The sequence below is a fragment of the Macaca nemestrina genome, chromosome 16 (genome assembly GCF_043159975.1).
Source record: "Macaca nemestrina isolate mMacNem1 chromosome 16, mMacNem.hap1, whole genome shotgun sequence".
NCBI lineage: Eukaryota > Metazoa > Chordata > Mammalia > Primates > Cercopithecidae > Macaca > Macaca nemestrina.
In genome coordinates this window covers 43,650,270-43,677,395 of record NC_092140.1, presented here as the reverse complement: position 1 = coordinate 43,677,395, position 27,126 = coordinate 43,650,270, and the positions used below count along the sequence as shown (strand labels likewise).

The 27,126-nt window shown below is 36.0% G+C and overlaps 1 protein-coding gene across 2 annotated transcripts in view; it reads right to left on the bottom strand.

Annotated features, from left to right (window-relative positions):
• Positions 1–22,967, bottom strand: part of LOC105489954 (kelch like family member 1) — a 437,149-nt gene extending 414,182 nt beyond the window's left edge. The window contains exon 1 of one of the 2 annotated variants that reach the window (XM_071081257.1): positions 21,698–22,967. In XM_071081257.1, coding sequence (XP_070937358.1) covers positions 21,698–22,194 — 497 coding nt within the window. In that variant the 5' untranslated portion in view covers positions 22,195–22,967. The remainder of the gene's footprint in view (positions 1–21,697) is intronic. The other variant, XM_011755115.3, reaches the window with a different exon arrangement.
• Positions 22,968–27,126: the final 4,159 nt, after the last annotated feature.

Sequence of the window (27,126 nt, the reverse complement as noted above, 5' to 3'; positions counted from 1 at the left end):
AAAGTTGTTAAATTTTTTATATGGCAGAATAGTAATTCATTATATGACTACTAACAGATGTATTTATCCATTCTTAATCTATTTATATATTCTTACACTTATACAACACTATCTTGCTTAATGTAGATTCATAACAAGTCTGGAAATCAGGAATACTAGTCCCCAAATTTTTTAAGTTCTCAAAAAATTCTTTCGTTTATTCTAGGTCTTTTGAATTTTTATGTGAATTTTTAGAATAAACTAATCAGTTTATACCAAAAAAAGCATGCAAAGATTTTCTTCAGTGATATGTTCATTTTATAGATCAACTGGAGAAGAATTAACCACATTAGTAGTGAGTCTTCTGATCTGTGAATATCACATATTAATATTTCTTCATTATGTGACTCTTTCTTCTCAGCTTGGTTTTTCAGTGTATGAGTCTTTCACATCCTTTCTCATTTTTATTATTTCATAATTTACTAACATTATAAAATGTATCATCTTTTTTTTAAAAAAAATTATTTATTATTATTATACTTTAAGTTGTAGGGTACATGTGCATAACGTGCAGGTTTGTTATATATGTATACTTGTGCCATATTGGTGTGCTGCACCAATCAACTCGTCATTTACATCAGGTATAACTCCCAATGCAATCCCTCTCCCCTCCCCACTCCCCATGATAGGCCCCGGTGTGTGATGTTCCCCTTCCTGAGTCCAAGTAATCTCATTGTTCAGTTCCCACCTATGAGTGAGAACATGCGGTGTTTGGTTTTCTGTTCTTGTGATAGTTTGCTAAGAATGATGGTTTCCAGCTGCATCCATGTCCCTACAAAGGACACAAACTCAACCTTTTTTATGGCTGCATAGTATTCCATGGTGTATATGTGCCACATTTTCTTAATCCAATCTGTCACTGATGGACATTTGGGTTGATTCCAAGTCTTTGCTATTGTGAATAGTGCTGCAATAAACATACGTGTGCATGTGTCTTGATAGCAGCATGATTTATAATCCTTTGGGTATATACCCAGTAATGGGATGGCTGGGTCATATGGTACATCTAGTTCTAGATCCTTGAGGAATCGCCATACTGTTTTCCATAATGGTTGAACTAGTTTACAATCCCACCAACAGTGTAAAAGTGTTCCTATTTCTCCACATCCTCTCCAGCACCTGTTGTTTCCTGACTTTTTAATGATCGCCATTCTAACTGGTGTGAGATGGTATCTCATTGTGGTGTTGATTTGCATTTCTCTGATGGCCAGTGATGATGAGCATTTTTTCATGTGTCTGTTGGCTGTATGAATGTCTTCTTTTGAGAAATGTCTGTTCATATCTTTTGCCCACTTTTTGATGGGGTTGTTTGATTTTTTATTGTAAATTTGTTTGAGTTCTTTGTAGGTTCTGGATATTAGCCCTTTGTCAGATGAGTAGATTGCCAAAATTTTCTCCCATTCTGTAGGTTGCCTGTTCACTCTGATGGTAGTTTCTTTTGCTGTGCAGAAGCTCTTTAGTTTAATTAGATCCCATTTGTCAATTTTGGCTTTTGCTGCTGTTGCTTTTGGTGTTTTAGACATGAAGTCTTTGCCCATGCCTATGTCCTGAATGGTACTACCTAGGTTTTCCTCTAGGATTTTTATGGTATTAGGTCTAACATTTAAGTCTCTAATCCATCTTGAATTAATTTTCATATAAGGAGTAAGGAAAGGATCCAGTTTCAGCTTTCTACTTATGGCTAGCCAATTTTCCCAGCACCATTTATTAAATAGGGAATCCTTTCCCCATTTCTTGTTTCTCTCAGGTTTGTCAAAGATCAGATGGCTGTAGATGTGTGGTATTATTTCTGAGGACTCTGTTCTGTTCCATTGGTCTAGATCTCTGTTTTGGTAACAGTACCATGCTGTTTTGGTTACTGTAGCCTTGTAGTATAGTTTGAAGTCAGGTAGCGTGATGCCTCCAGCTTTGTTCTTTTGACTTAGGATTGTCTTGGAGATGCGGGCTCTTTTTTGGTTCCATATGAACTTTAAAGCAGTTTTTTCCAATTCTGTGAAGAAACTCATTGGTAGCTTGATCGGGATGGCATTGAATCTATAAATTACCTTGGGCAGTATGGCCATTTTCACAATATTGATTCTTCCTATCCATGAGCATGGTATGTTCTTCCATTTGTTTGTGTCCTCTTTTATTTCACTGAGCAGTGGTTTGTAGTTCTCCTTGAAGAGGTCCTTTACATCCCTTGTAAGTTGGATTCCTAGGTATTTTATTCTCTTTGAAGCAATTGTGAATGGAAGTTCATTCCTGATTTGGCTCTCTGTTTGTCTGTTACTGGTGTATATTAATGCTTGTGATTTTTGCACATTAATTTTGTATCCTGAGACTTTGCTGAAGTTGCTTATCAGCTTAAGGAGATTTTGGGCTGAGACAATGGGGTTTTCTAAATATACAATCATGTCATCTGCAAACAGGGACAATTTGACTTCTTCTTTTCCTAACTGAATACCCTTGATTTCTTTCTCTTGCCTGATTGCCCTAGCCAGAACTTCCAACACTATGTTGAATAGGACTGGTGAGAGAGGGCATCCCTGTCTTGTGCCAGTTTTCAAAGGGAATTTTTCCAGTTTTTGCCCATTCAGTATGATATTGGCTGTGGGTTTGTCATAAAGAGCTCTTATTATTTTGAGGTACGTTCCATCAATACCGAATTTATTGAGCGTTTTTAGCATGAAGGGCTGTTGAATTTTGTCAAAAGCCTTTTCTGCATCTATTGAGATAATCATGTGGTTCTTGTCTTTGGTTCTGTTTATATGCTGGATTATGTTTATTGATTTGCGAATGTTGAACCAGCCTTGCATCCCAGGGATGAAGCCCACTTGATCATGGTGGATAAGCTTTTTGATGTGTTGCTGAATCCGGTTTGCCAGTATTTTATTGAGGATTTTTGCATCAATGTTCATCAGGGATATTGGTCTAAAATTCTCTTTTTTTGTTGTGTCTCTGCCAGGCTTTGGTATGAGGATGATGTTGGCCTCATAAATGAGTTAGGGAGGATTCCCTCTTTTTCTATTGATTGGAATAGTTTCAGAAGGAATGGTACCAACTCTTCCTTGTACCTCTGGTAGAATTCAGCTGTGAATCCATCTGGTCCTGGACTTTTTTTGGTTGGTAGGCTATTAATTATTGCCTCAATTTCAGAGGCTGCTATTGGTCTATTCAGGGATTCAACTTCTTCCTGGTTTAGTCTTGGAAGAGTGTAAGTGTCCATGAAATTATCCATTTCTTCTAGATTTTCCAGTTTATTTGCATAGAGGTGTTTATAGTATTCTCTGATGGTAGTTTGTATTTCTGTGGGGTCGGTGGTGATATCCCCTTTATCATTTTTAATTGCGTCTATTTGATTCTTCTCTCTTTTCTTCTTTATTAGTCTGGCTAGTGGTCTGTCTATTTTGTTGATCTTTTCAAAAAACCAACTCCTGGATTCATTGATTTTTTGGAGAGTTTTTTGTGTCTCTATCTCCTTCAGTTCTGCTCTGATCTTAGTTATTTCTTGCCTTCTGCTAGCTTTTGAATGTGTTTGCTCTTGCTTCTCTAGTTCTTTTAATTGTGATGTTAGAGTGTCAATTTTAGATCTTTCCTGCCTTCTCTTGTGGGCATTTAGTGCTATAAATTTCCCTCTACACACTGCTTTAAATGTGTCCCAGAGATTCTGGTATGTTGTATCTTTGTTCTCATTGGTTTCAAAGAACATCTTTATTTCTGCCTTCATTTCGTTATGTACCCAGTAGTCATTCAGGAGCAGGTTGTTCAGTTTCCATGTAGTTGAGCGGTTTTGATTGAGTTTCTTAGTCCTGAGTTCTAGTTTGATTGCACTGTGGTCTGAGAGACAGTTTGTTATAATTTCTGTTCTTGTACATTTGCTGAGGAGTGCTTTACTTCCAATTACGTGGTCAATTTTGGAGTAAGTACGATGTGGTGCTGAGAAGAATGTATATTCTGTTGATTTGGTGTGGAGAGTTCTATAGATGTCTATTAGGTCTGCTTGCTGCAGAGATGAGTTCAATTCCTGGATATCCTTGTTAACTTTCTGTCTCGTTGATCTGTCTAATGTTGACAGTGGAGTGTTGAAGTCTCCCATTATTATTGTATGGGAGTCTAAGTCTCTTTGTAAGTCTCTAAGGACTTGCTTTATGAATCTGGGTGCTCCTGTATTGGGTGCATATATATTTAGGATAGTTAGCTCTTCCTGTTGAATTGATCCCTTTACCATTATGTAATGGCCTTCTTTGTCTCTTTTGATCTTTGATGGTTTAAAGTCTGTTTTATCAGAGACTAGTATTGCAACCCCTGCTTTTTTTTGTTCTCCATTTGCTTGGTAAATCTTCCTCCATCCCTTTATTTTGAGCCTACGTATGTCTCTGCGTGTGAGATGGGTCTCCTGAATACAGCAGACTGATGGGTCTTGACTCTTTATCCAGTTTGCCAGTCTGTGTCTTTTAATTGGAGCATTTAATCCATTTACATTTAATGTTAAGATTGTTATGTGTGAACTTGATCCTGCCATTATGATATTAACTGGTTATTTTGCTCGTTAGTTGATGCAGTTTCTTCCTAGCCTCGATGGTCTTTACATTTTGGCATGTTTTTGCAATGGCTGGTACCGGTTGTTCCTTTCCATGTTTAGTGCTTCCTTCAGGGTCTCTTGTAAGGCAGGCCTAGTGGTGACAAAATCTCTAAGCATTTGCTTATCTGTAAAGGATTTCATTTCTCCTTCACTTATGAAACTTAGTTTGGCTGGATATGAAATTCTGGGTTGAAAATTCTTTTCTTTAAGAATGTTGAATATTGGCCCCCACTCTCTTCTGGCTTGTAGAGTTTCTGCTGAGAGATCTGCTGTTAGTCTGATGGGCTTCCCTTTGTGGGTAACCCGACCTTTCTCTCTGGCTGCCCTTAAGATTTTTTCCTTCATTTCAACTTTGGTGAATCTGGCAATTATGTGTCTTGGAGTTGCTCTTCTCGAGGAGTATCTTTGTGGCGTTCTCTGTATTTCCTGGATTTGAATGTTGGCCTGCCCTACTAGGTTGGGGAAGTTCTCCTGGATGATATCCTGAAGAGTGTTTTCCAACTTGGTTCCATCTTACTTAAGCCTCAGCAATGGCGGGCGCCCCTCCCCCAGCCTCACTGCTGCCTTGCAGGTAGATCACAGACTGCTGTGCTAGCAATGAGGGAGGCTCTGTGGGCGTGGGACCCTCCCGGCCAGGTGTGGGATATGATCTCCTGGTGTGCCTGTTTGCTTAAAGCGCAGTATTGGGGCGGGAGTTACCCGATTTTCCAGGTGTTGTGTGTCTCAGTTCCCCTGGCTAGGAAAAGGGATTCCCTTCCCCCTTGCGCTTCTCAGGTGAGGCGATGCCTCGCCCTGCTTCAGCTCTCACTGGTTGGGCTGCAGCAGCTGACCAGCACCGATCGTCCGGCACTCCCCAGTGAGATGAACCCAGTACCTCAGTTGAAAATGCAGAAATCACCGGTCTTCTGTGTCACTGGCGCTGGGAGTTGGAGACTGGAGCTGTTCCTATTCGGCCATCTTGCTCCGCCCCCCCGTATCATCTTTACAATTAAATTTCCGATTATTCATTAATATATAGAAATTCAATTCAATTGAAGTTTGTATGTTTATTCTGCATCCTGCCACTTTGCTAAACTTGCTACATTTCTTTGTCCATTTCCTCAATTTTTTTATAGATAATTGTATCTGCAAAAAGTTTTATTTCTTCATTTTTACAGAAATGATCAATTTGTCTTCAAATAAGAAGTTTTATATTTTTAGTAGAGACGAGGTTTCACTATGTTGGCCAGGCTGGTCTCGAACTCCTGACCTCGTGATCCACCAACCTCGGCCTCCCAAAGTGCTAGGATTACAGGTGTGAGCCACAGCATATTTTTTTTTTTTGCTTTTTCCTTTTTTATTGAACAAAGCCTTTCAAATACAATGTTGAATGAAAGTAGTAAAAGAAAAAAAATTACTTATCTGTTCCTGATCTTACAAAGAACATAGTTTTTTAATTTTATGATTTAGCTGTAGGTTTTTCATAGTTTCAGTTTTGGGAATTAATAGTTGATATGGTTTGGCTCTGTGTCCCCACCCAAATATCATGTCAAATTATAATCCTCAATGTTGGAGGATGAGCCTGGTGGGAGATGATTGGATTATGGGGGTGGAGGTCCCTCTTGCTCTTTTCATGATAATGAGTTTTCACAATATCTGGTTGTTTAGAAGTGTGTAGCACTTCCTCATTCCCTAGCTCTCTTCCTCCTGCTGGCCATGTGAATATGTGTCTACTTCCCCTTTGCCTTCCACCATGATTGTTAGTTTCCTGAGGCTTCCCCAGAGGCAGGAGCCTGTATATCCCACAAATCCATGAGCCAATTAAATCTCTTTTCCTTATAAATTAGCCAGTCCTAGGGATGTCTTTACAGCACTGTGTGAACAGACTAATAAGATAGTCATTGTCCTAAGCAGAGGTCCCCAACTCCTGGGCCACAGACCAGTACCAGTGTGTGGCCTGTTAGGAACTGGGCCACACAGCAAGAGGTAAGCAGTGGGCAAGTGAGTGTTACTGCCTGAGCTCCTCCTAATGCCACTGCTGATGACAGATTAGTATTAATATTATCTACCCACTTTTTTTCTGCTAGTTAGCATACTAAACCTATCATACCTTTACTTTTAACCAATTTGTGTGTTTATCTTTAATATGAATTTCTTGTAAGCAGCATAAGGATCTTTGTTGTACAATCTGATAATCTGACTTTTTATTGTGAAGGTGCACACCAGTTTCTTTAAATGCGATGGTTGATATACCAAGCTCAGGCTATTGTTGTGCTATGTGTTTTCTGATTATTCCATCTTTTCTTTGTCCCCATTTTCTCTTTTCCTTTTTTAAACTAATTGAATAATTTTATGAGCTCATTATCTCTTATTTCTTGATTTACTATTTTTATTGCATTATTATTTTAATGGTTGTTTTAGGATTTATAATCTATTCCTTAGGCTACCTTCAAATGATGTACCACTTCTTATTTAATATAAAAACCTTACGTTATTATATCTTTATTTCTTCTCTTGAGGTATTAATGCTATTGTTGGCATATAGTCATTATACACATATGGTAAATGTGTAACAACCTAGTCTTCCGTTTTGTTTCAGTCTTTACCTTTAAAATCTACCAAATTTACATAATTTTTAAAAGTTTTTTTGTCAATATAGTTATCATTTCTGCTGTTCTTTATTTCTATGTATAGACTTTGACAATTAGTGTCATTTTACTTGTGTCTGAAGTATATATCTTGTAGAGCACATCTGCTGCTAATAAATTAATTTAACAATTCCATGTCTGAAAATATTACTTGATCCTAAATTTGAGAAAAATTCTAAATGTATATAGAATTCTACAGGGACAGTTCTTTTTATTCCTTACAGTACTGTAAAATGTTCCACTGTCTTCTCACTTGCACCATTGCCAATGAGAAATGTCCCATCATACTTATTTTTATCCCTCACTACTTTTCTGGATATTTTAATATTTTTACATTTATCAATGTTTTTGAGAATTTGATCATAATGCACCTGTGGAAATTTATTTCATATTTCTTGTGCTTAGAATTCATTGAGATTCTTGAATCTAGGAATTTATAATTTTTATCAAATTTGGAAAATTTCTGTCATTATTTTTAAATATTTTTCCCTTCACTCTTTACTCTCTACTGAGCATTTCAATTATGTATTTATTAAGCTTCTTACAATTATCAGATAGCTCACTGTTCCTTGTCTTATTTTCTATAAAAGCTTTCTTCCTTGCCTTATTTTGCATAGTTTCATTGCTACTTCTTCAAAGTCACTATTATTTGTCTACAATTTCTGCTTTGTCATTAACTTTATCTAGTGTATTTTTCATCTCCAAGATTGTATATTGAAATTTAATTTTGGTCTGGAAGTTTCATGTTTGCCTTATTCATATGCACCTGTCCCTAGTTAATTTTTTGAATATTTAGAATATGACTTTTTAAACATGATTTAATAATGTCCATGTTAGATTAGTTTTAAATAATTGATTTTGGTCTTCTTTGTATGGTTTATATTTGTCCACCTCTTTGCTGCCTGGTAAACTCTGGAAGAGAAAGATAGCAAATGTTACCATGTTTTGATACTGACAATTTTTGAATATGTGAATCTTCTTGAACTTTGTTCTGAGCACAGTTACAATAGTTGGAAACAGTTTGATCCTCTCAAGTCTTCCTTTCAAGATTTGTTAAGTGGAACAAGAACATTGTGTGTTTTAGGGATAGTTATGAATATTTTCCATTGCTAAGGCAAGACCCTTTGAAAAAACTTTATCTAATACTGTGAATCATGAGAGTTTTCTATTCTGATTCGAATGACCAACACTAATTCTTCTATTCTTCTCATGTGGTTCTTTCCCACGCCTTGGGAAGTTTCTTCAAACACAAGTATCTGTCATTATTCTACTGGATACTAATCTGCTTAATACTCATGTGAGCCCTTTACAGATTTCTGTAATTTTCTCTCTGTGCATTATTCTCTTGCCTGACATTTTGTCCTGTAATCTCACATAACCTTGATATTCCTTGACACTCAACTCCATCTCTTCAATCTAGGTTGGTTATCACATTCTTCTTTTGTTTTGTTTTGTTTGAGGCGGAGTTTTGTTATTGTTGCCCAGGCTGGAGAGCAATACCGTGATCTCCACTGACGGCAACATCCCCCTCCAGGGTTCAAGTGATTCTCCTGCCTCAGCCTCCAGAGTAGGCTGGGATTACAGGCACCTGCCACCATGTCCAGATAATTTGTATATCTTTATTAGAGACGGGGTTTCATGATGTTGGCCAGGCAGGTCTCTAACTTATTCTTTTGATTTCCCCTCTCCTATATCACTGACTAGAATCTCTCTCTAGACAGTCAGCTTGGGCAATCTTAAGGCTGCCTCATTTTTTTAACTATCATATCTTGGAAATCACTCTTCTTTAGTGCCTGATGTTCAATGTCTTTAAAAAGTTCTTCTTTCCTTTCTTTATGCCCCTCTTTCTTCCCTCTCTTCTTTCTCCCTCCTGCTTTCCTATCTCCCTAGCTCCAATCCCTCTACTCTTTCTTTCCTTCTTCTCTTTTTTTCCCTTTCCTTTCCTTTTGTTTCCTTTCCTTTGTTTCCTTCCTTCCTTCCTTCCTTCCTTCCTTCCTTCCTTCCTTCCTTCCTTCTTTTACTCCTTCTCATTCTTTTGTCTTTTCTTTCTTCCTTCTTCCCTCCCTCCCTCTTTTCCTTCCTATCTCTCTTTCCTTCTTCCTTCTTTATTTGTCGTTGTTATCTCAGGTGAGGGTTAAGTCCAGTCTATCTTTTGCTACTCAGCCTAAAGTAAGGGCTTTAGCTCTTTTATCCTGACTTTAATGCAATAATTAAAATATTATTTGACCCAGAGTTTTTTGAAATTTTAATTGGTTCTTTTAAATTTTCTAATTTCCAGATAGAAATGAGCACATTAATAATGCTAATAAAACCATTACAAAGCAGAATTATAAAATATTTATGGAACAAAAATGTCATTCCTCCACTGAATCACCACTCCACTAATTCCAGTCCATGTACACATGGACCATGTCACATTGCTGCCCTGATGAAGCAATTTTAAGAGAACCTGCCATCTGCAAGTTTTTGCCAGTAGACAAGGAACACCTTGGACCCTCCAGAGCAGCAAGTGCTTAAGACTGAGAGACCAGAGAACAAAGTCATGGGTCTGATACCAGTCCCCCTGCGTTTGATCATGCAGCTTGGGAGTGCAAAGTTGAACCTGGGATCCCTGAAATCATCCATAAACAAAGCCAGTTAATTGAAACTAACTTATACCACAGTCAATCCCTCAAGGGCATCAAAGAATATAAAAGCAAAAAGCTTTATTCAAGTAACAACAACTTCAAAAAATAAAGACATCATGCCTCACAGATGAGGAAGAACCACTTCAAGTACTCTGGCAACTCAAAAAGCCACAATGTTTTCTTACCTCCAAATAACTGCACTAGATTGCTAGCAATGGCTCTTAATCAGGCTGAAATGGCTGAAATAATAGAATTAAGAGGCTGAATGTCAGTGAAGATCATTACATGTTCTGATGACTATCAATTCAGGATAAAGTTGAAACTCAACCCAAGAAATCCAAGGAATCCAATAAAATTATACAAGAGCTGAAAGACAAAATCGTCCTTTTTAAGACAGAACCAAATGATATGATAGAGCTGACAAACTCACTTTAGGAATATAACAACACAACTGCAGGTGTTAACAGCAGCACAGAGCAAGCTAAGGAAAGAATCTCAGAGCTTGAAGACCAGTTATCCAAATGAATTCAGTCAGACAAAACTAAAGAGTGAGAAATAATGAACAAAACTTATGAGAAATTATGCAACAAGACCAAAATGACAACACATTAATGTCCCTGAAACAGAGTGTGAGAGAGAAAGCAACTTGCAATCTTATTTGGGGATATTATCTACAAAAATTTCCCCAGCCTCACTAGAGAGGCTGACATTCAAACTTAGGAAATTCAGAGAACCCCTGAGAAATACTATACAAGACAACCATTCCAAAGACACATAATCATCAGATTCTCTAAGATTGACACAAAAGAAAAATGAATAAATGTAGCTAGAAAGAAGGGGCATGTAACTTACAAATGGAATCCCATCAGGCTAACAGTGGATTTTTCAGAAAAATGCCTACAAGTCAGAAGATGTGGGCCTGTACTCATCATTCTTAAACAAAAGAAATTTCAACCAAGAATTCCACAGCCAGCCAAAGTAAGCTTCATAAGCAAAGGAGAAATAAAATCATTTTCAGACAAGTAAATGCTAAGAGAATTTGTTAACACTAGACTTGCCTTTCAAAAAGTCCTTAAGGAAGTGCTAAACATGGAAACAAAAAGTCATTACCAGTCACCACAAAAACATATTTTAGTACATTTCCATTGACACTATAAAGCAACTACCCAATCAGATCAACAAAATAACTTGCTAATAATACAAAGACAGCATCAAATCAATACATATCATTATTAACCTTGAAAGTAAATGGGTTAAACATCCCACATAAAAAGCACAGAGTGGCAAGTTGGATAAAGAAGCAGCACCCTACCTTATGCTGTCTTCAAGAGACTCATCACACATGTAATCACAGCCATAGGTTCAAAGTAAAGGGATGAAAAAAAATCTATCAAGCAAATGGAAAACCAACAAAAAAATCAACAGTTGCTGTTTTAATTTCAGAAAAAAAAAAGAAAAAACAAGTTTTAAAATAATAATAATCTAAAAGGAAAAAAGAAGGGCTTCACATAATGATAAAGGGTTTGAGTCAATGAGAACACTTTAACTATCCTAAATATATATGTACTCAATACTGGAACACCCAGATTTATGAAACAAATTCTTAGAGAACTGTGTAGAGACTTAAATAACCACACAATTAAAGTGGGAGACGTCAACACACTACTGACAGTATGAGGCAGAACACTGAGGCAGAAAGCTAACAAAAATACTCAGGATATAAATTTGACACTTAACTAAATGGGACTGACAGACTTCTGCAGGAGAGTCAATCCAACAACAGAATATATATTCTTCTCATCTGCACATGGCACATAATCAATAATCAATCACATACTCTGACATAAAACAATTCTCAAAAAATATAAAAAACCAACATTATACCAACCACACTCCTGGACCACAGTGAAATAGAAGAAGAAATCACCACTTAAGAAGATCTCAAAACTATTCAATTGCATGGAAGTTACAAAATTTGCTCTGAATGACTTTTGGTCAAGCAAAGAAATTAAGACAGACATCAAACAATTAATTAAAAATAATGGGAAAAAACCCCATAAAGATAAAACATACCAGAATCTCTGGGACACAGCTAAGATAGTGATAAGAAGAAAACATAGTGTTAAATGCCCACATCAAAAAGTTAGAAAGATTTCATATTAACTAACGAACATCACACCTAGAGGAACAGACAATCAAGAGTAAACCAACCCCAAAGCTAGTATAAGTAAAGAAGTAAACAAAATCACAGCTGAACTGAGCAAAATTGAAAGCAGAAAGCTATACAAAGATGACCAAAATCAAAAGTTAGTTTTTTGAAAGAATAAATCAGTTTGATAGACTACTAGCTAAACTATTAGAGTAAAAGAGAGAAGATCCAAATACAATGGGAAACAACAAAGGAGACATTAGCACCTATCCCATAGAAACACACACAAAAAATACCCTGAGAGACTATTATGATTGGCTCTATGCACACAAACTAGAAAACCTGGAAGAAACTGATAAATTCCGGGAATCATACAACCTCCAAAGATTGAACCAGGAAGGAACTGAAACCCTGAACATACCAACAAGTTCTGAAATTTTATCAGTAATACCTGCCAACGAGAAAAATCCGTAAACCAGATGGATTCACAGCCAAATTCTACCAGATGTATTATATAAAGAAGAGCTGGTACCAATCCTACTGGAACTATTCCAAAAAACTGAGAAGGAGGAACTTCTCCCTAACTCACTGGAGGCCAACCTCATTCTGAAACCAAAACCTGGCAGAGATACAATGCAAAAGATAATTTCAGGCCAATAACCCTGACTAATATGGATGCAGAAATCCTCAACAAAATACTAGCAAATTCAATCCTGCAGCACATGAAAAAGCAAATGTACCACCATCAAGTATACTTTATTCCTGGGTTGCAAGGTTGGTTCAATACAAGCAAATCATAAAATGTGATTCATTGCATACACAAAACTAAAACTAAAAACCACACAATTATCTCAATAAATGAAGAAAAGTCTTTCAATAAAATTCAGTATCACTTCATGTTTAAAACCCTTAACAAACTAGGCATTAAAGGAACATACATCAAAATAATAAGAGACAGCTATGATGAACCCACAGCCAACACCATACTGAATGGGCAAAAGCTAAAAGCATTCCACTTGGGAACCAGAACTAGACAAGGAAGTCAACTTTCACCACTCTTATTCAACATGGAACTGGATGTCTTAGTCAGAGCAATCAGGCAAGAGAAAAAAATAAAAACCATCCAAATAGGAAAAGAGGAGTAAAACTATCTTTCTTCACAGATGATATGATTTTATACCTGGAAAATCCCATAGTCTCTGCACAAAGGTTCCTAGATCTGATAAACAATTTTAGCAAAATTTCAGGATAAAAAGAAACAATGTACAAAAATGCTTAGCATTCCTATATGCCAACAATGTCCACACTGAGAGTCAAATCAAGAACACCCTTCCATTCACAAAAAATAAAAATATCTATTGTTAAAAAGTCAGAATAGTTATTACTAAAATGTCAAAAAATAACAGATGTTGGCAAGGTTGGAAAGAAAATGGTACACTTTTACACTACACGTGGGAAAGTAAATTTGTTCAACCACTGTGGAAAGCAGTTTGGCAATTTATCAAAGAACTTAACATAGAACTACCATTCAACCAAACAGCCCCATTATTGGGTATATACCCACAGTAAGATAAATCATTGTACCATAAAGACACATGCACTCATATGTTATTTGTAGTAGTACTCACGATAGCAAAGACATGGAACCAACCTGGATACCCGTCAATGATGGACTGGATAAAGAAAATGTGGTACATATATACCATATAACACTACACAGCCTTTAAAAAAAATGAAATAATGTCTTTTGAAGCAACATGGATGGAAATGGAGGCCGATATCCTAAGTGAATTAATGCAGAAACAGAAAACCAAATACTGCAAGTTCTCACTTACAATTGGGAGTTAAACACTGAGTACACGTGGACACCACAGATGGGAACAATAGATACTGGGGCCCATTTGAGGGTGGAGGGTCAGAGGATAGTGAGAATCAAAAAAACTACCTATTGAGTACTAGGCTTATTATCTGAGTATTGAAATGATATGTACACCAAACGCCTGTGACACACAATTTACTCATGTAACAAACTGCACACCCCCAAAACTAAAATTAAAATTTAAAAGAAAAAAATATGAAAATAAAAAGTAAATACAACTTCTTAGTGGTTATCACAATATTTACCACATAGTAAAAACAAACAAACAAAAATGTCATGCCTTTTGAAGAGTAAATTACACAAATAAATGTTTATAAATTATCAGTGAATCATGAAAAGACTTATGTCTGGTTATTAAATTTATATAATTGCTTAATTAAGTTACATACTATTAATGTTATATCAAAGGGAAAGTGACTGAAAAAGTAGAAATCTTATTTAAATTTTATTACAACTGAAAATGACTACATATTTACTTTCAAAAATAGTAGAATTCAAAGGTGAATCTCAGAATGTTTTATATTCATAAATTTAAATATAAAAATTATAAAAATACTTTTCCTCTCATAACCTATTTTTCTATTTTTTCTGAAGCTCTGTTAGATGGAAATACTAACCTGAAGGGACCTTTGTGCATTTTAATGTAATTAGAATCTACCAAACAAACAAACCAAAAACAGATGTTTTCTTTTTGAAAGAGATCTTGACATCCAGCTCTTCAAAAAATATAAAATAATTGGATTCTTTCCTTCCCCTGTAGTATAAACCATCCCAATTTTCTGATTGTATAATTTAAGTTATTCCTTCATATTTCAGTCAAGATTAAATGCTAGTTTACATGAGCAAATGTAACACTTAGAAAAAATGATGGCAAGAGAATCTATCAGGGTACAGTATCACCAACAAATATAGTATGAAACACAACTGAAAGAGTTTCAATAATCATACCTTATCAGAATTGTGACTAAACTACCTAAATAATAAGAAAAGATTGTATTTAGATTTAATATATATTGACTTCACCTTTCATTATTATTGAAGATTCTCAGATTATTCTCAAAAAACATCATTTCTGTGACAGGATCTTAGGTCAAAATGATCTGCCTCATAGGTTCTCCATTCAAAATTTATTTTTCAGGGACTCCTGCAATCATAGTGCATCATTTTCCCTAGTGAGGCTGACCTTTGTGGATCTTTCTTTAACATTTATATTGTTTTCAGATCCTGAAAAGTCAGCAAACGTAGCTAGCATCTAGCCTTTTTAATACAACAGGATTTTTGCCTATACTTGTATTTCAAGATCTTCAAAACCATCTTTAATTTTGCTCAGATTATCTGTATCTTCATCAGATATTTTCTTTAAAGTTTTAAATACTATCTTAAATGAAGAAAAATAAACTAATCCTTATCTGACCTAAATCAATCTGTAAATTTCAGACCATTTGTTTTTTACAACTACCACAAACATACCTAAAGTTATTTTAGATGGTACAATAAAATCAATAATGTGATGTATTGGTCATGACATTGAGACTCTGATTAAAATCCTGCCCATTTTTATGCTCAGAAACTTGATTTAATTCCAACATATGCTACAGATAACAGTTTTCTGTATATTCTATAAGAGTTCTTGGTCAAAAATAATCAAAATTTGACTTAACATGTAGTCATGAGAAGCATAATATCTGAGGATACATAAGTTATATTTGGAGACTCGTAAAAAGAAACCAACAAACACAAATATCTGATAAGTATTATATTCTATGTTAGCCAGATGCCAATTTTGATTAGATATGTAGGCTTTCTTTATTTTTCTAAACAATTTGAAATAGTACCATAGAAAGGCTAATCATATGGTTTACAAAATATTCATTAAACATTTATAGAAGAAAAAAATACAATATTGTCCTTCAACTTGCATGTTTCATTTAAAATTCCTACTGCATCTTGTACTTATATTCATATGTAAGTACAGTATAGTATAAAGTATAGTTTATACAAGGTTTATACTATCTTTCTCACAGATAGTTCTGGAGTTTTGGGTACCTGTAAATCCAACTCAACAGCAATATATATATATTTTTCTTTTTTTTTTTTTTAGATGAAGTCTCACTCTTGTCCCCCAGGCTGGAGTGCAGTGGTGTGATGCAACATCCGCCTCCAGGGTTCAAGCAATTCTCCTGCCTCAGCCTCCCAAGGAGCTAGGATTGCAGGTGGCTGCCACCACGCCTGGCTAATTTTTGTATTTTTTAGTAGAGACAGGGTTTCACCATATTGGGCAGGCTGGTCTTGAACTCCTGAACTCAGGCGATTCACCCACGTCGGCCTCCCAAAGTTCTGGGATTACAGACATGAGCCACAATGCCCAGAGAATAGCTCTAATTTTTGTGATCATTTTAGTTCCTCTAAAGCACACTTGGTCAGAGAGTGGGGTGCCTAGACATTGTGGGCTCCTGGGTAGAATACCATGTAGCATTTGTAAATTCATCCTAACATAGATAAAATAAGGTTTTTCAAATAAGGTCTTATTTTTGCTAGTTTTGGTTTAAATAATAGTAAAGTATATGACACAGAAACCTAGGATAAATTAGCAAAAAAAAAAAAAAAGTAAAATGTAGTAAGATTGTTCCATTATATTATTTTTCACTCTAAAATTTGGGGTGGTAAAGAAGATGAATATTATTTCACTTTAATTTCATAAAAGTACATTTTGAGAATCACATTCCTGAGAAAATAGTCCTTTATCATTTTCAAAGTTGGTTTTCCCCTTGACTGAAGCAGAGATGATTATTATTTTAAACAAGTGCCTGGTATATGTCCCACTAACCTCCATGAGATTTTAATGGTGCAAGCTCTCTTTCACTGACAATACTTTATCAATGGTTCCAACCTTCATAAGCAGATTTTCTATCCTAAAGCTCTAATTTGGTCTCCAAAATAATTATTTCTTTCCATTTCTAGGTTATATTTGCATATTGTTTATTAATTATAACATAAAATACACTGAATGAACTATAATTTAGAAAATAATAAAGTGTTTTCTAACTTGGGCTAAGAAGCATCTTTGAGTGAGACTTACCTAGAATTTTTCTATGACCGTCATTTTAAGAAGTCTATTTAAACATTCAAACATAATCTCCATGAAGGGAAAAAGAAAATTATTTCTCCATAACCTCAGATGCTGCCTCTTTTCTTTAGTTCTGTTTGTTTGTCTAAGCATAGAGAAATAAGATTCAGCACAATGGCCAATATGGTATCTGGAGTCAAATAGAAAGGGTTAAAGTCCCGCCCTGTTACTTAGAAGTCTGTGATTCTAGGAAAATTACTTACCGTCTTTATATTTCAGTCATCTTATCTATGTAATCATTATACCAGGGACATACATAAATGTAGCAGGATTATAAGATGTTATGAATTTTAACTTACACATATAAATATTCAACATGCTAACTGGCAAAAAGCAAGTTCTTAATCAATGCCACTCAATATGATTATATCAAATATTTATTCATTTGACAGTATTTATTGAGTAACTACCTGCTCCATGATAGGGGTAGAATGATGAGTAAAACAGACATACTCCTCTCCACTTGGAAATTCACTTACAGACAAAATCAACACAGATACTAATATATGGTTACAAGATTCAATAAGAAAATTTTTAAAAAGTAGAGAAGAGATTTCTAAGAAGAGAAAACACAGGATATGAATTTGTTTGGGTGATCAAGAACTCCTTTCTTGGGAAAGGTACAGCACATTTATGCATGACATCTCTGTGATGAATAAGGACGAACTCAGGAAGGGAGCAGTTAAGGAAAGGATAGTCTCTATGCAAAGAGAGGAAATAACTTTGTGAGTTCCAGAGGCAGTGAAAAATTATAGGGAAGGATATTAAGTCTGGAAAACAGAGGGTAAGGGGAAGGTTGGTAAGTGAATGGCCTACATAGCAGACAAAGGACAGGTCATTCAGAACCAGGTAATCCATGGTAAAGATTGTAATCAGATGGTGTCCATAGTATAAACTGTGATCAAGGAGTGTTGAAAATCCTTTGGTGGGGAAAAAGCAGAATGAGGGAGTGAGGGATGTGGAAAACTAGTTCACCATTCTGAATTTTTATCCACTTCAGTGTAGAGGATGGACTTGAGGAGGCAAAGATAATGAGGGGAGGTGATAAGAGATGGAAGTGGCAAAACTAGAGTTCAAAGAAGATAGTAGCTTAGATTAGGTGCAGAGAATAGCTATGAAGAGATGTGGGACATGTATAGGGAAGATTTTCTAAGCAAAAGCAGCAATTATTGGAGGCATATTGAAATTGAAGGGAAAGAAGATATTGACCAATGTGATCCTGGAATTCTGGCTTGCACAAACTAATTTGTAGAAAGCTATTCTCTGAAATACAGTAGAAGGAAATTGAACAAGACAGAATAAGAACTATAAGCTCAATTTGTACATGTTATATTTGAATGGACCCTATGACATCCATCAAAGAGGTCAAGAAGAGAGGTGGCTGTGTAAGACTACAGTTCAGGAGAGGAAGGCTAGATTTAGAGATGCAAATCTGAAAAGACAGTTTATGGATGGTAGCTAAAACCATGGGATAAAATGACTGCACTTTGTAAGAATTCAGAATCTAAAAAAGCAAGCAGTTAAACATGACATGTCTTCTCCCACTCACATCACTATAAAATGCAAGAATATAAATATTGCTCTTTGGTGTTTTAGTTTACTACATATGGAATCTTGGACAGAAATATCCAAAACAAAAATACATGGTTATCTGAATATCCAGGAAATCATATCATTTAGACAGGGAAGTAGAGAAATTAATGATTAATAGGCCAGTAAACTATTATAGAAAAAGTATTGTTTATGTGGTCAAGTTAGTAGAGCACTGAGATTTATTTAGGGTGGAATGCAGGTAGTGAGCATTTAATTTAGTAAGGTAAGAAAAAGGTTGGGTTTTGGCCCTGAATTGGTTTACCACAATATTTCCCACTACCTTTATGTTTCAAGTCTATGATAATTTGACCTTTCCAGAATTCTGAGATTGTGAGCAACTTTCCCCAAATGTCCTCCATCTGCTGTTCTAACCAGTTTACTCAACTGAACTAAGCTAGTCATACTTGTCTAAAGCAATGTTCTAAATGTTCTAACTAGTATGAAACTAAATGAATAAAGAGAAGATCAATACAATGAATAAATACAAGGTCAGAGAAAGGGCCAACTCATGTTTTATATGTAAGTATTAACTTAGCAGAAATGTCAGAATTTCTGAAACACAATGCTCATTATTAAAAATGACATCATTGGTGATATAATAATGACCTAAGTGATAAAAATTATCATACAGAGTTCATATAGTTTATGTTGTTGCTGATCATCACAAACACTATGTAGCTTTTCTGGATATGCTGTCACAGAAAAAAAATAAACCCACATTACTCATTATTTTGTATAAATGTCTAAAGCATAATAAAATTTCCATTCAGTATTTTACTTTGGAAATGCTGTCTCTTCTAGGCAGTGACTCCTACTTTTATTGCATATTAAAATATTATATACTGATAATGATGAATTACTAGTTGTATTAGTGTGGTTTTCAATCAATCATGAGCACAGAAAAAATTCTCTATGAAAGTTTAGGAACATATAAATCCATCAAATACATACAGTGCTAACTGATTTGTCTAGTAAGAAACTAGACTAAAAATAAAATTGGACCTGATTTTCAAGAGTTCACACATGCCAAATCTCATAAGATAATTTGATTCCAACATTGAAGATGATTTTGGTCGGTAGGTGGGTAAATTTAGGAATTCTTATCACTCACAACTCTTTGTGAATAAAAATAATAAAGTATTTTCAAAAGTAAGAAACTTAAGTCTGTTGTTTTTTTCTAAGCTGTTTGTTCTGTTACTAGTTTTATATTTGTTAATTTATTATAATTTCTTAAGTCACTACTCCATTAATGTTTTCAAAACTCCAAATTACATGAAAGTCTTTATAAACTACTAATTCTGAATATGCCTTGTTTATTTTTAAATGTATTTGGTATAAAGTAAACTTTAAGAAAATATGAAACATTAATATTTCTAAGAGCTTATTCAAGGAATTTAAAAATTTACAAACACACATAATGTATAAATTTCTTCTTGAGCTGTTAGAGTCTAACAACTATCAGTTATAATAAAATAGTAATTGAAAAATACTTAACCTAGTTTCCTTTTAAATATATAAGGTGAATTGGTTAATGTTTCTGGATAATTCCGCACAAAAAGTGCTTAGATTTACTCAACAAAAGGGTATAAACATTTCAGTACGTTTTATTTTTTAAATTATAAAATCATAAGTAATTAGTATAATAAATAACTTTTAGTAACATTTAATCACTTCATAGTATTCATAGTACCTAAAGTTGTAATTATTTTTCATAAAATATTTCACTTAATGGAATAATAGATAAACTTATATTTAGGTCTCCTATATATAGAAAAACTATTGACATAATTGTTCATTCCAGATTGTACTTCTCCCTTATTAAAATTATCTTACATTATAGTACATGTCTTAATATAATATTAGAATATGTTCTATCTCTGAAATTAAAACTAAAATATATATAATGCATATAATCGAAAAAATTTAAGGATATTTTTAAATCTATAACCACATATGCTAGCATAATTAGGGAGCACATATATATACATACACACATATATATACACATATAGGTTATACATATATAATTTTATCTATTCTTTTTGCTACTTAATCAAATTTATAAGAAACTGATTCAATCAACCAAAAGTTTAAAAAAGATGATTCTGTTACTAATTTGTTATTGGGTAGTAATTAAAATGTCTTAATATATTCATTATCATTTTCTATATTTCTCCTGTAGTTCTTCTTTAATAATGTATTCTGATATCACATGAATCTAAATGCAAATCATTTCATATCCTGAGTATATTCCAAAACTAGCAATGATGTGGTTTAGAATACTAATGAGTCAATTCTCTCAAAATGTAAAACTCAGGAGTTTTATGTCTATGAAGGATTTTCTATAAGTCTTTAAGTAGCAGAACTCTACACAAAGCATAATATTAGAAATAAACTAGAAATAAATACTGAGCTGCTTATCAAGGAGACACAATTTCAATACTGAGCCAACAAACCACAACAGCTAAATGCAAAGGCACTCCACAACAGTTTAATTCAAAGACTTACTCCGAACAAGGCAAGAGTGAACACAAAGGAAAAGGACCAAAAGAGAAGTTGGGACAGAGAATAAGACGACTGTATTTCAGGAGCAAAAAGAGAGGTAAAATAATGTTGCTGTCCAGTGGTCTCATTTTGTCCACCTCATTACTCCTGGAATAGATTCAAACCACAGGGACCTTAGACAATATGCTAAGTCAGTTACCAGGCCAATATATGAGATGCATTCTGATGATGTGTAAAGCAAATTTTCACCTCCATATAACAGAACAACTGATGTATATGACAGAAGAACACCATAATCTCAGGAATATGAGAACTATTCCATTTGAAGACTTACAAAAATGAATGCAAGTTCAATTGGTGGCTATAACTTTGAAAACTTCCAAAAAGAAAAATGATGTGTCTGAACCAATAGAAATTAATGAGCAAACTTGTAATGAAATTAGAACTTGAGTAATCAAAACCAGGCTGGCATCTCTTAACGCACATTTTCAACCTGAAACATTCTAGACTTAGTAACCACAGAGCACACGCTGTGAAATGAGTGGAAATTGAAAGACTCTTGGAAGCCCCATGGGGACTTACTGTACCTGTGTCCACATCCTTCACCTGTTGCCTGGCTCGAGCTGTCTGGTTCCACTTTGAGCTCTTGCAGAACGAGCCCTTTGTCGTGTGGTCCAGGAAAGTCCATGCCTGGCACCACCTCCTCCTCTAGGGATTCCACATAGAAGAGAGTCCTGGCTGGCTGCTGGGTGCCCTGTCCAGGAGCCCCTTGCTGCAGCCTCGTGGCAACTGGAAGCAGGGTGCCATTCAGCGGATTGAAGGAAGAGGAGGAAGAGGACGGAGAGGACGACGAAGAGGAAGAGGAGGAAGGTTTCTTCCAGAAAGTGCTCACACCGCTTCTCTCATGGCTTTTGAGCAGGCGACTCTGGCTGGGTCCCCAGTGCTCAAAGCTGCCACTGCCATCCTGTTGCAGGCAGCCTCCCCCCGCCGGGCTGCCGGTGGACGGTGACGGGTGGCTGAAGAGTTTCCAGCGGAGTCGCAGAATGTGCTTCACATCGAAGTCTTTTCGCCCAGAGCCTGACATGCTTTACGCACAGAAGCCAAAAGGCTAGCAGCTCACGCAGGAGTAGGCTGGTCAGCAGGTGGGGGAGGCCAGCGGAGCCCGGGGGCGGAGGAAGAAGCGGGATGCGCCCTCTGCACCCCTAAGGCCAGAAGACGCGAGGCGGGCTGCGCGCCCTGTCAGACGAAGGCTGGAGCGCGGACGGCAAAGCCGCGCGGTTCAGCCTCGGTTGGGTCCACAGGACCTGGGCGTGGGGACACCACCAGGCAGGAGCAGAGGCAGGACTGGGACGCCAAAGGCTGAGAATCCTCGATGCCCGCGAGGGAGCCCCGTGGTTATGGCGAGGTGGGACAACCCTTAGGCTGGAGATGCGTGAGGGAGGGAGGTCTGAGCGCTCCGAAGCTCCGGAGGCGGCTGCAGATGGATACACCTCTCTGGAATGCGCTTGTGGCAGAGCCTTAGTAGGGAAGGTGGTGGCGTTCTTGTCCTTGCAGCTTAGAGTTCAGTGTCTGGAGAGCGCAGAGAGAAGAGACCCAAGTCTCGAGGAAGCGTACCCCTCGCCAGCTCTCTTGGTACACCTGCGCCCCTGTCCCTGGCCTTTTCGAGGATGCCCTGATAGCCTGCCGGGTGGCTCTGAGAAAGTCAATTGCTTTCTGCAATGCTAGAAGAGGTGGTTTTATATAGTCAGTTCGTAAAAGAGAAAAATAGATATTCTAACGCATATAGGGAGGCAAAAGAAAAAGCCCGCCTGTGAAGCTGTCAAGGTCCTCACAGTACAATTTTCTCTCTGCCTCAGAGCCTCCTCCTCCCCCGTAAGTGACGCAGATGTGCACTGGGGCCTATACGGAGAGATGGAGGGAGGGAGGGAAGGCTTCAATCTTCTTTATGCAAGTGAGACTGCTGTTCTTATTGTCCCCTTGCGTGGGTCTTGCCACCTTTTTCCACCCTCCTTCCTCACTACATTACTGTGTAGCAATACAAGGAAAGAAAACAGGCATTATGCTTTTGCATCAGTAAACACTACGCATGAATCATGGCAGTGTAAACTTAATAGGCTGCCATCAGTTTGCAGGTTGCAGGTTAATGGCTTGAATTATTTAATAAACCGTATCTTTTAACCTTTAGCCTTAGTTTCTCTGTAGTGAGACACAGAAGAAACAGGGATGCTGGCGTCAAAATGTGATGATGCCACCATCCTGACACTTACATTGTGATTCTGCTATTAATGCACCCAGGCAGTGCTTCACCCCTGGGGCCAGAGGCACACGGTAGAAATTTGAAGATGGACATCTGAACACGGGGGACGGGGTTTGCGAAATCAGTGCATTTGGTGTGTAGCCTCGGAATGAAAGCTGTTATCAGTGTAAATCAAGAATGGAATAAAATGATAAAAGAGAATTTCAAGGCATAACCTTCTAGTACATAGATCATTGTATACTATGCATGGAAGAGTTTAGGCAATAAATGAGAATAGTCAAAGTCTACTTACTATCTTGCAAATGGGTGTTTGGAGAAGATGTGTTTTTTCCTCGTATCTATATTTAGAATGGTGATGATTGCAATCACTTTCAGGACATGACTACTTGGAATATTTTAACCTTTCCTTTAATGAGCCATTAAAATAGAACCTGGTCATCCTTGCTAACATGGTGAAACCCCGTCTCTACCAAAAAAAAAAAAAAAAAAAAAAAAATTAGCTGGGCATGGTGGCGGGCGCCTGTAATCCCAGCTACTTGGGAGGCTGAGGCAGGAGAATGGCGTGAACCCGGCAGGCAGAGCTTGCAGTGAGCAGAGACTGCGCCACTGCACTCCAGCCTGGGCTGCAGAGCGAGACTCCGTCTCAAAAAATAAAATAAAATAAAATAAATTAAAAATAAAAATAAAATAAAAATAAAAAATAAAATAGAACCTGGTAAAATTTGTTGAAGACAAGGGGACCAGAGATGCAACGTGTTCCCTAACTCAACGAGGAATATGGTTGTTGTCCAGTCATGAAATTCACAGTTTCGGTAACCCCCAACAGAGCATAGGAATTAACCACTGAAGTGCAGTTACACTACTGCTCAGTTACCCCCAAGGTTGAGCTGTAAACATAACCAGAAACCAAAGCTAAATTTGGAGTCCTTAGACAAAGTTGAACACTTTAATAAAATAAGAAATTGAGTGCACAAAAGACCTACTTTTAGTGGAAAAAAATTACTATAGTGCTTTTTAAATATTGATTTATGCCACAACAGCTGGACTGCAATCCCTTGTGCCTTGATTTTTCTCTCAGTATTCAGTCATTTTTGTTTGTTTTTCGTTTATTAAGCAAAACCCCTTTAAAGCCAACGTTGGTGACAGATCATTTTTATCCAACAATGGAATCAAGTAAGTATTTCCCTTAGGGAAGAAAATAGTATATGAAATTACACATCACAAACAGGACAGAGGACACTTTCCATCAGAAGTAATGTTGAAAGTTGAAGTGCATGTAACTAATTTATATAGAAATCAGTGCTTCATGGATTATCTCACTTGATTTATTTAAAATAATGTAAAATAATTCAAGTCTCTCTATATATTTTTTCATTAGTTAATATCCATCACCATTCAAAAACTGTACTATAAAATTTATTTGCTGTTATTCTAAAATTTAATTTTGCATTTCCTTTTTCTCTGCAATACTAACAAGAATATTCCACAGTTAAAAGTTATATGTTTAGAGGACAATATTTTATATAACCCAAAGGACATGTAAAATTAATTTGTGGTATAAAGAAACATGAATTAAAAATATTGTCACATTTAGCAGATAATGAATGATGCCTATTTATTAGTCTTGTAGTAATATTTAGTAGGTTTAAAGCACTGCCATAACCTATTATGTAAATATAGGTACCTTTCTATATTTGTCAATCTGCATACAATATATGTTTGAAAAAATCACTCTTCTTGGAAATATATTTAAATAAAATTCAATTTAATTATCAAATGAAAATGTTTCAAATTTAAGAAATAAACCATTCATGAAGTAATGTTAAACTGAAATGATTGACAAAGATGATTATATTATTTTCACTTGATTGTTACCATACTACAGTAATGTAGAAAATGAAGGAGAAAATAAAATTTTTTAAAAATGGGAGAAAGAGAGGAAAGTGAGAAGGATGAGAAGAGAAGGAGAAAAAAGAAAGAGGGAGAGATTGCGAGAGAGGGAAAGACAGAAAGAGGGAGGAAAGGAGGAAGGAAAATAATTTGGTTGGAATTATGGCTTAACTTGGCATATTAGATAAAATCCTTGAAAAATATACTTTGTAAAATACTGCACTAATTAATTTGTTTATCTGTTATTCAAAAATAAAAAACTTCGATTGATCACTTAGTTCCAGTGCAAACTAGTAACAAATACGAAGGAACTGGTTACATGCAGCTTGCTGGAAGAACTCACGAAAGAGGATTGTTTAACAAGCCACAATTAATAATTGACTTGTGAGTCAATTAAATTAAGATTTAAGATAACCAAGGTTATAGGCAAGAAGACATTGACATAGTAAAGACCACTTTTAACAATCCTAACAAACACACTTTGTTTTAAAGACAGAAACTATTTAATTATTCTAACACTGTTGAATTAAATTGAACTGTCAGTCGAATCAATCAGTCTTTCAAATGAATATCCTTATGGTTGCCATAGTTTCCTGAAAGTGTGTAAGCAAAAAAGATTATTCAGGATACGGAAAATCTGTAGAATATTCAAGTATTTACTGTAATACCCAAATACAAAACTCTCTGCATAATTATTAAGTCAAGCATGGTGTAAAATATATCACACTGAAAGTTTCTACAACTCAAATATTTAAACAATAAGCAAAATCGGCTTTGGATCTGTTTTAGTCCATTATCTGTTACTTGTAATAGAATACCTGAAGGTGGGTAATTTATAAAGAAAAGAAATGTATTTATTATAGTTATGGAGGCTGAGAAGCCTGAGGTCTAGGGACTGCATCTGGTGAAGGTCTTCTTGCTGGTCGGAACTCTCTGCAGAGTCCCGGAGCTGCACAGGCATCACATAGCAATGGGGTTAAGCATGCTATCTCAGGTCCCTCTTCCTTTTCTTACAAAGCCACTAATCCCACTTCCATGATAACCCATTAATCTATTAATTCATGAGGTTCTGCCCTCAAGACCCAATCACCTCCTAAATGCCCCCCCCCCTCAATACTACCACAACAGAGATTAAATTTCAACATGAGTTTTGGAACGGACAAAAATTCATACCATTCAAGAATTTTCTAGACTGAAAGTTTCTCACTTTTAGTGACTATTTTCTAAGCAAATGCAATTAAATGTACACTTTTCTAGGAAAAGTGATTTTGATTTTTTGTATCTTTTTAGCAAGCCTTCTACAATATCTAGAAATTTGCGTATACATGATAATACTCAACAAAAGCATTTGAATAGCTAATTATGCTCAAATTTGAAAGTGCATACCTTATAATGGCTCCTGTGATTTTGTCTTTGATTAATTTTAATAAGCTGTATCCATGTACATTTTGTTAGTCCATTTTTGTACTGGGTAATTTATAAAGAAAATAAGTTTAATCAGCTCACAGTTCTTCAGGGTGTACAGGCTTCTGCTTCTGGGGAGGTCTCAGGAACCTCATAATCATGGCAGAAGGCAAGGGGAAGCACGCATGTCCTATATGGTTGGAGCAGGAAGAAGAGAGAGCTAATATAAAGGTGCCACACACTTTCAAACAATCAGATCTCATGAGAATTCTACCATGAGGACAAAAAGATGTATGTCCACCCTCATGATTCAGTCACCTCACACCAGGCTCCTCCTCCAGCACCCGAGATTGCAATTTGACATGAGATTTGGGTGGGGACACAGAGCCAAACCATATCATACATTAATACAAATATTATTTAAAATTAGAGAATATCGTTTAAAATAATTATATAGAATTTTCG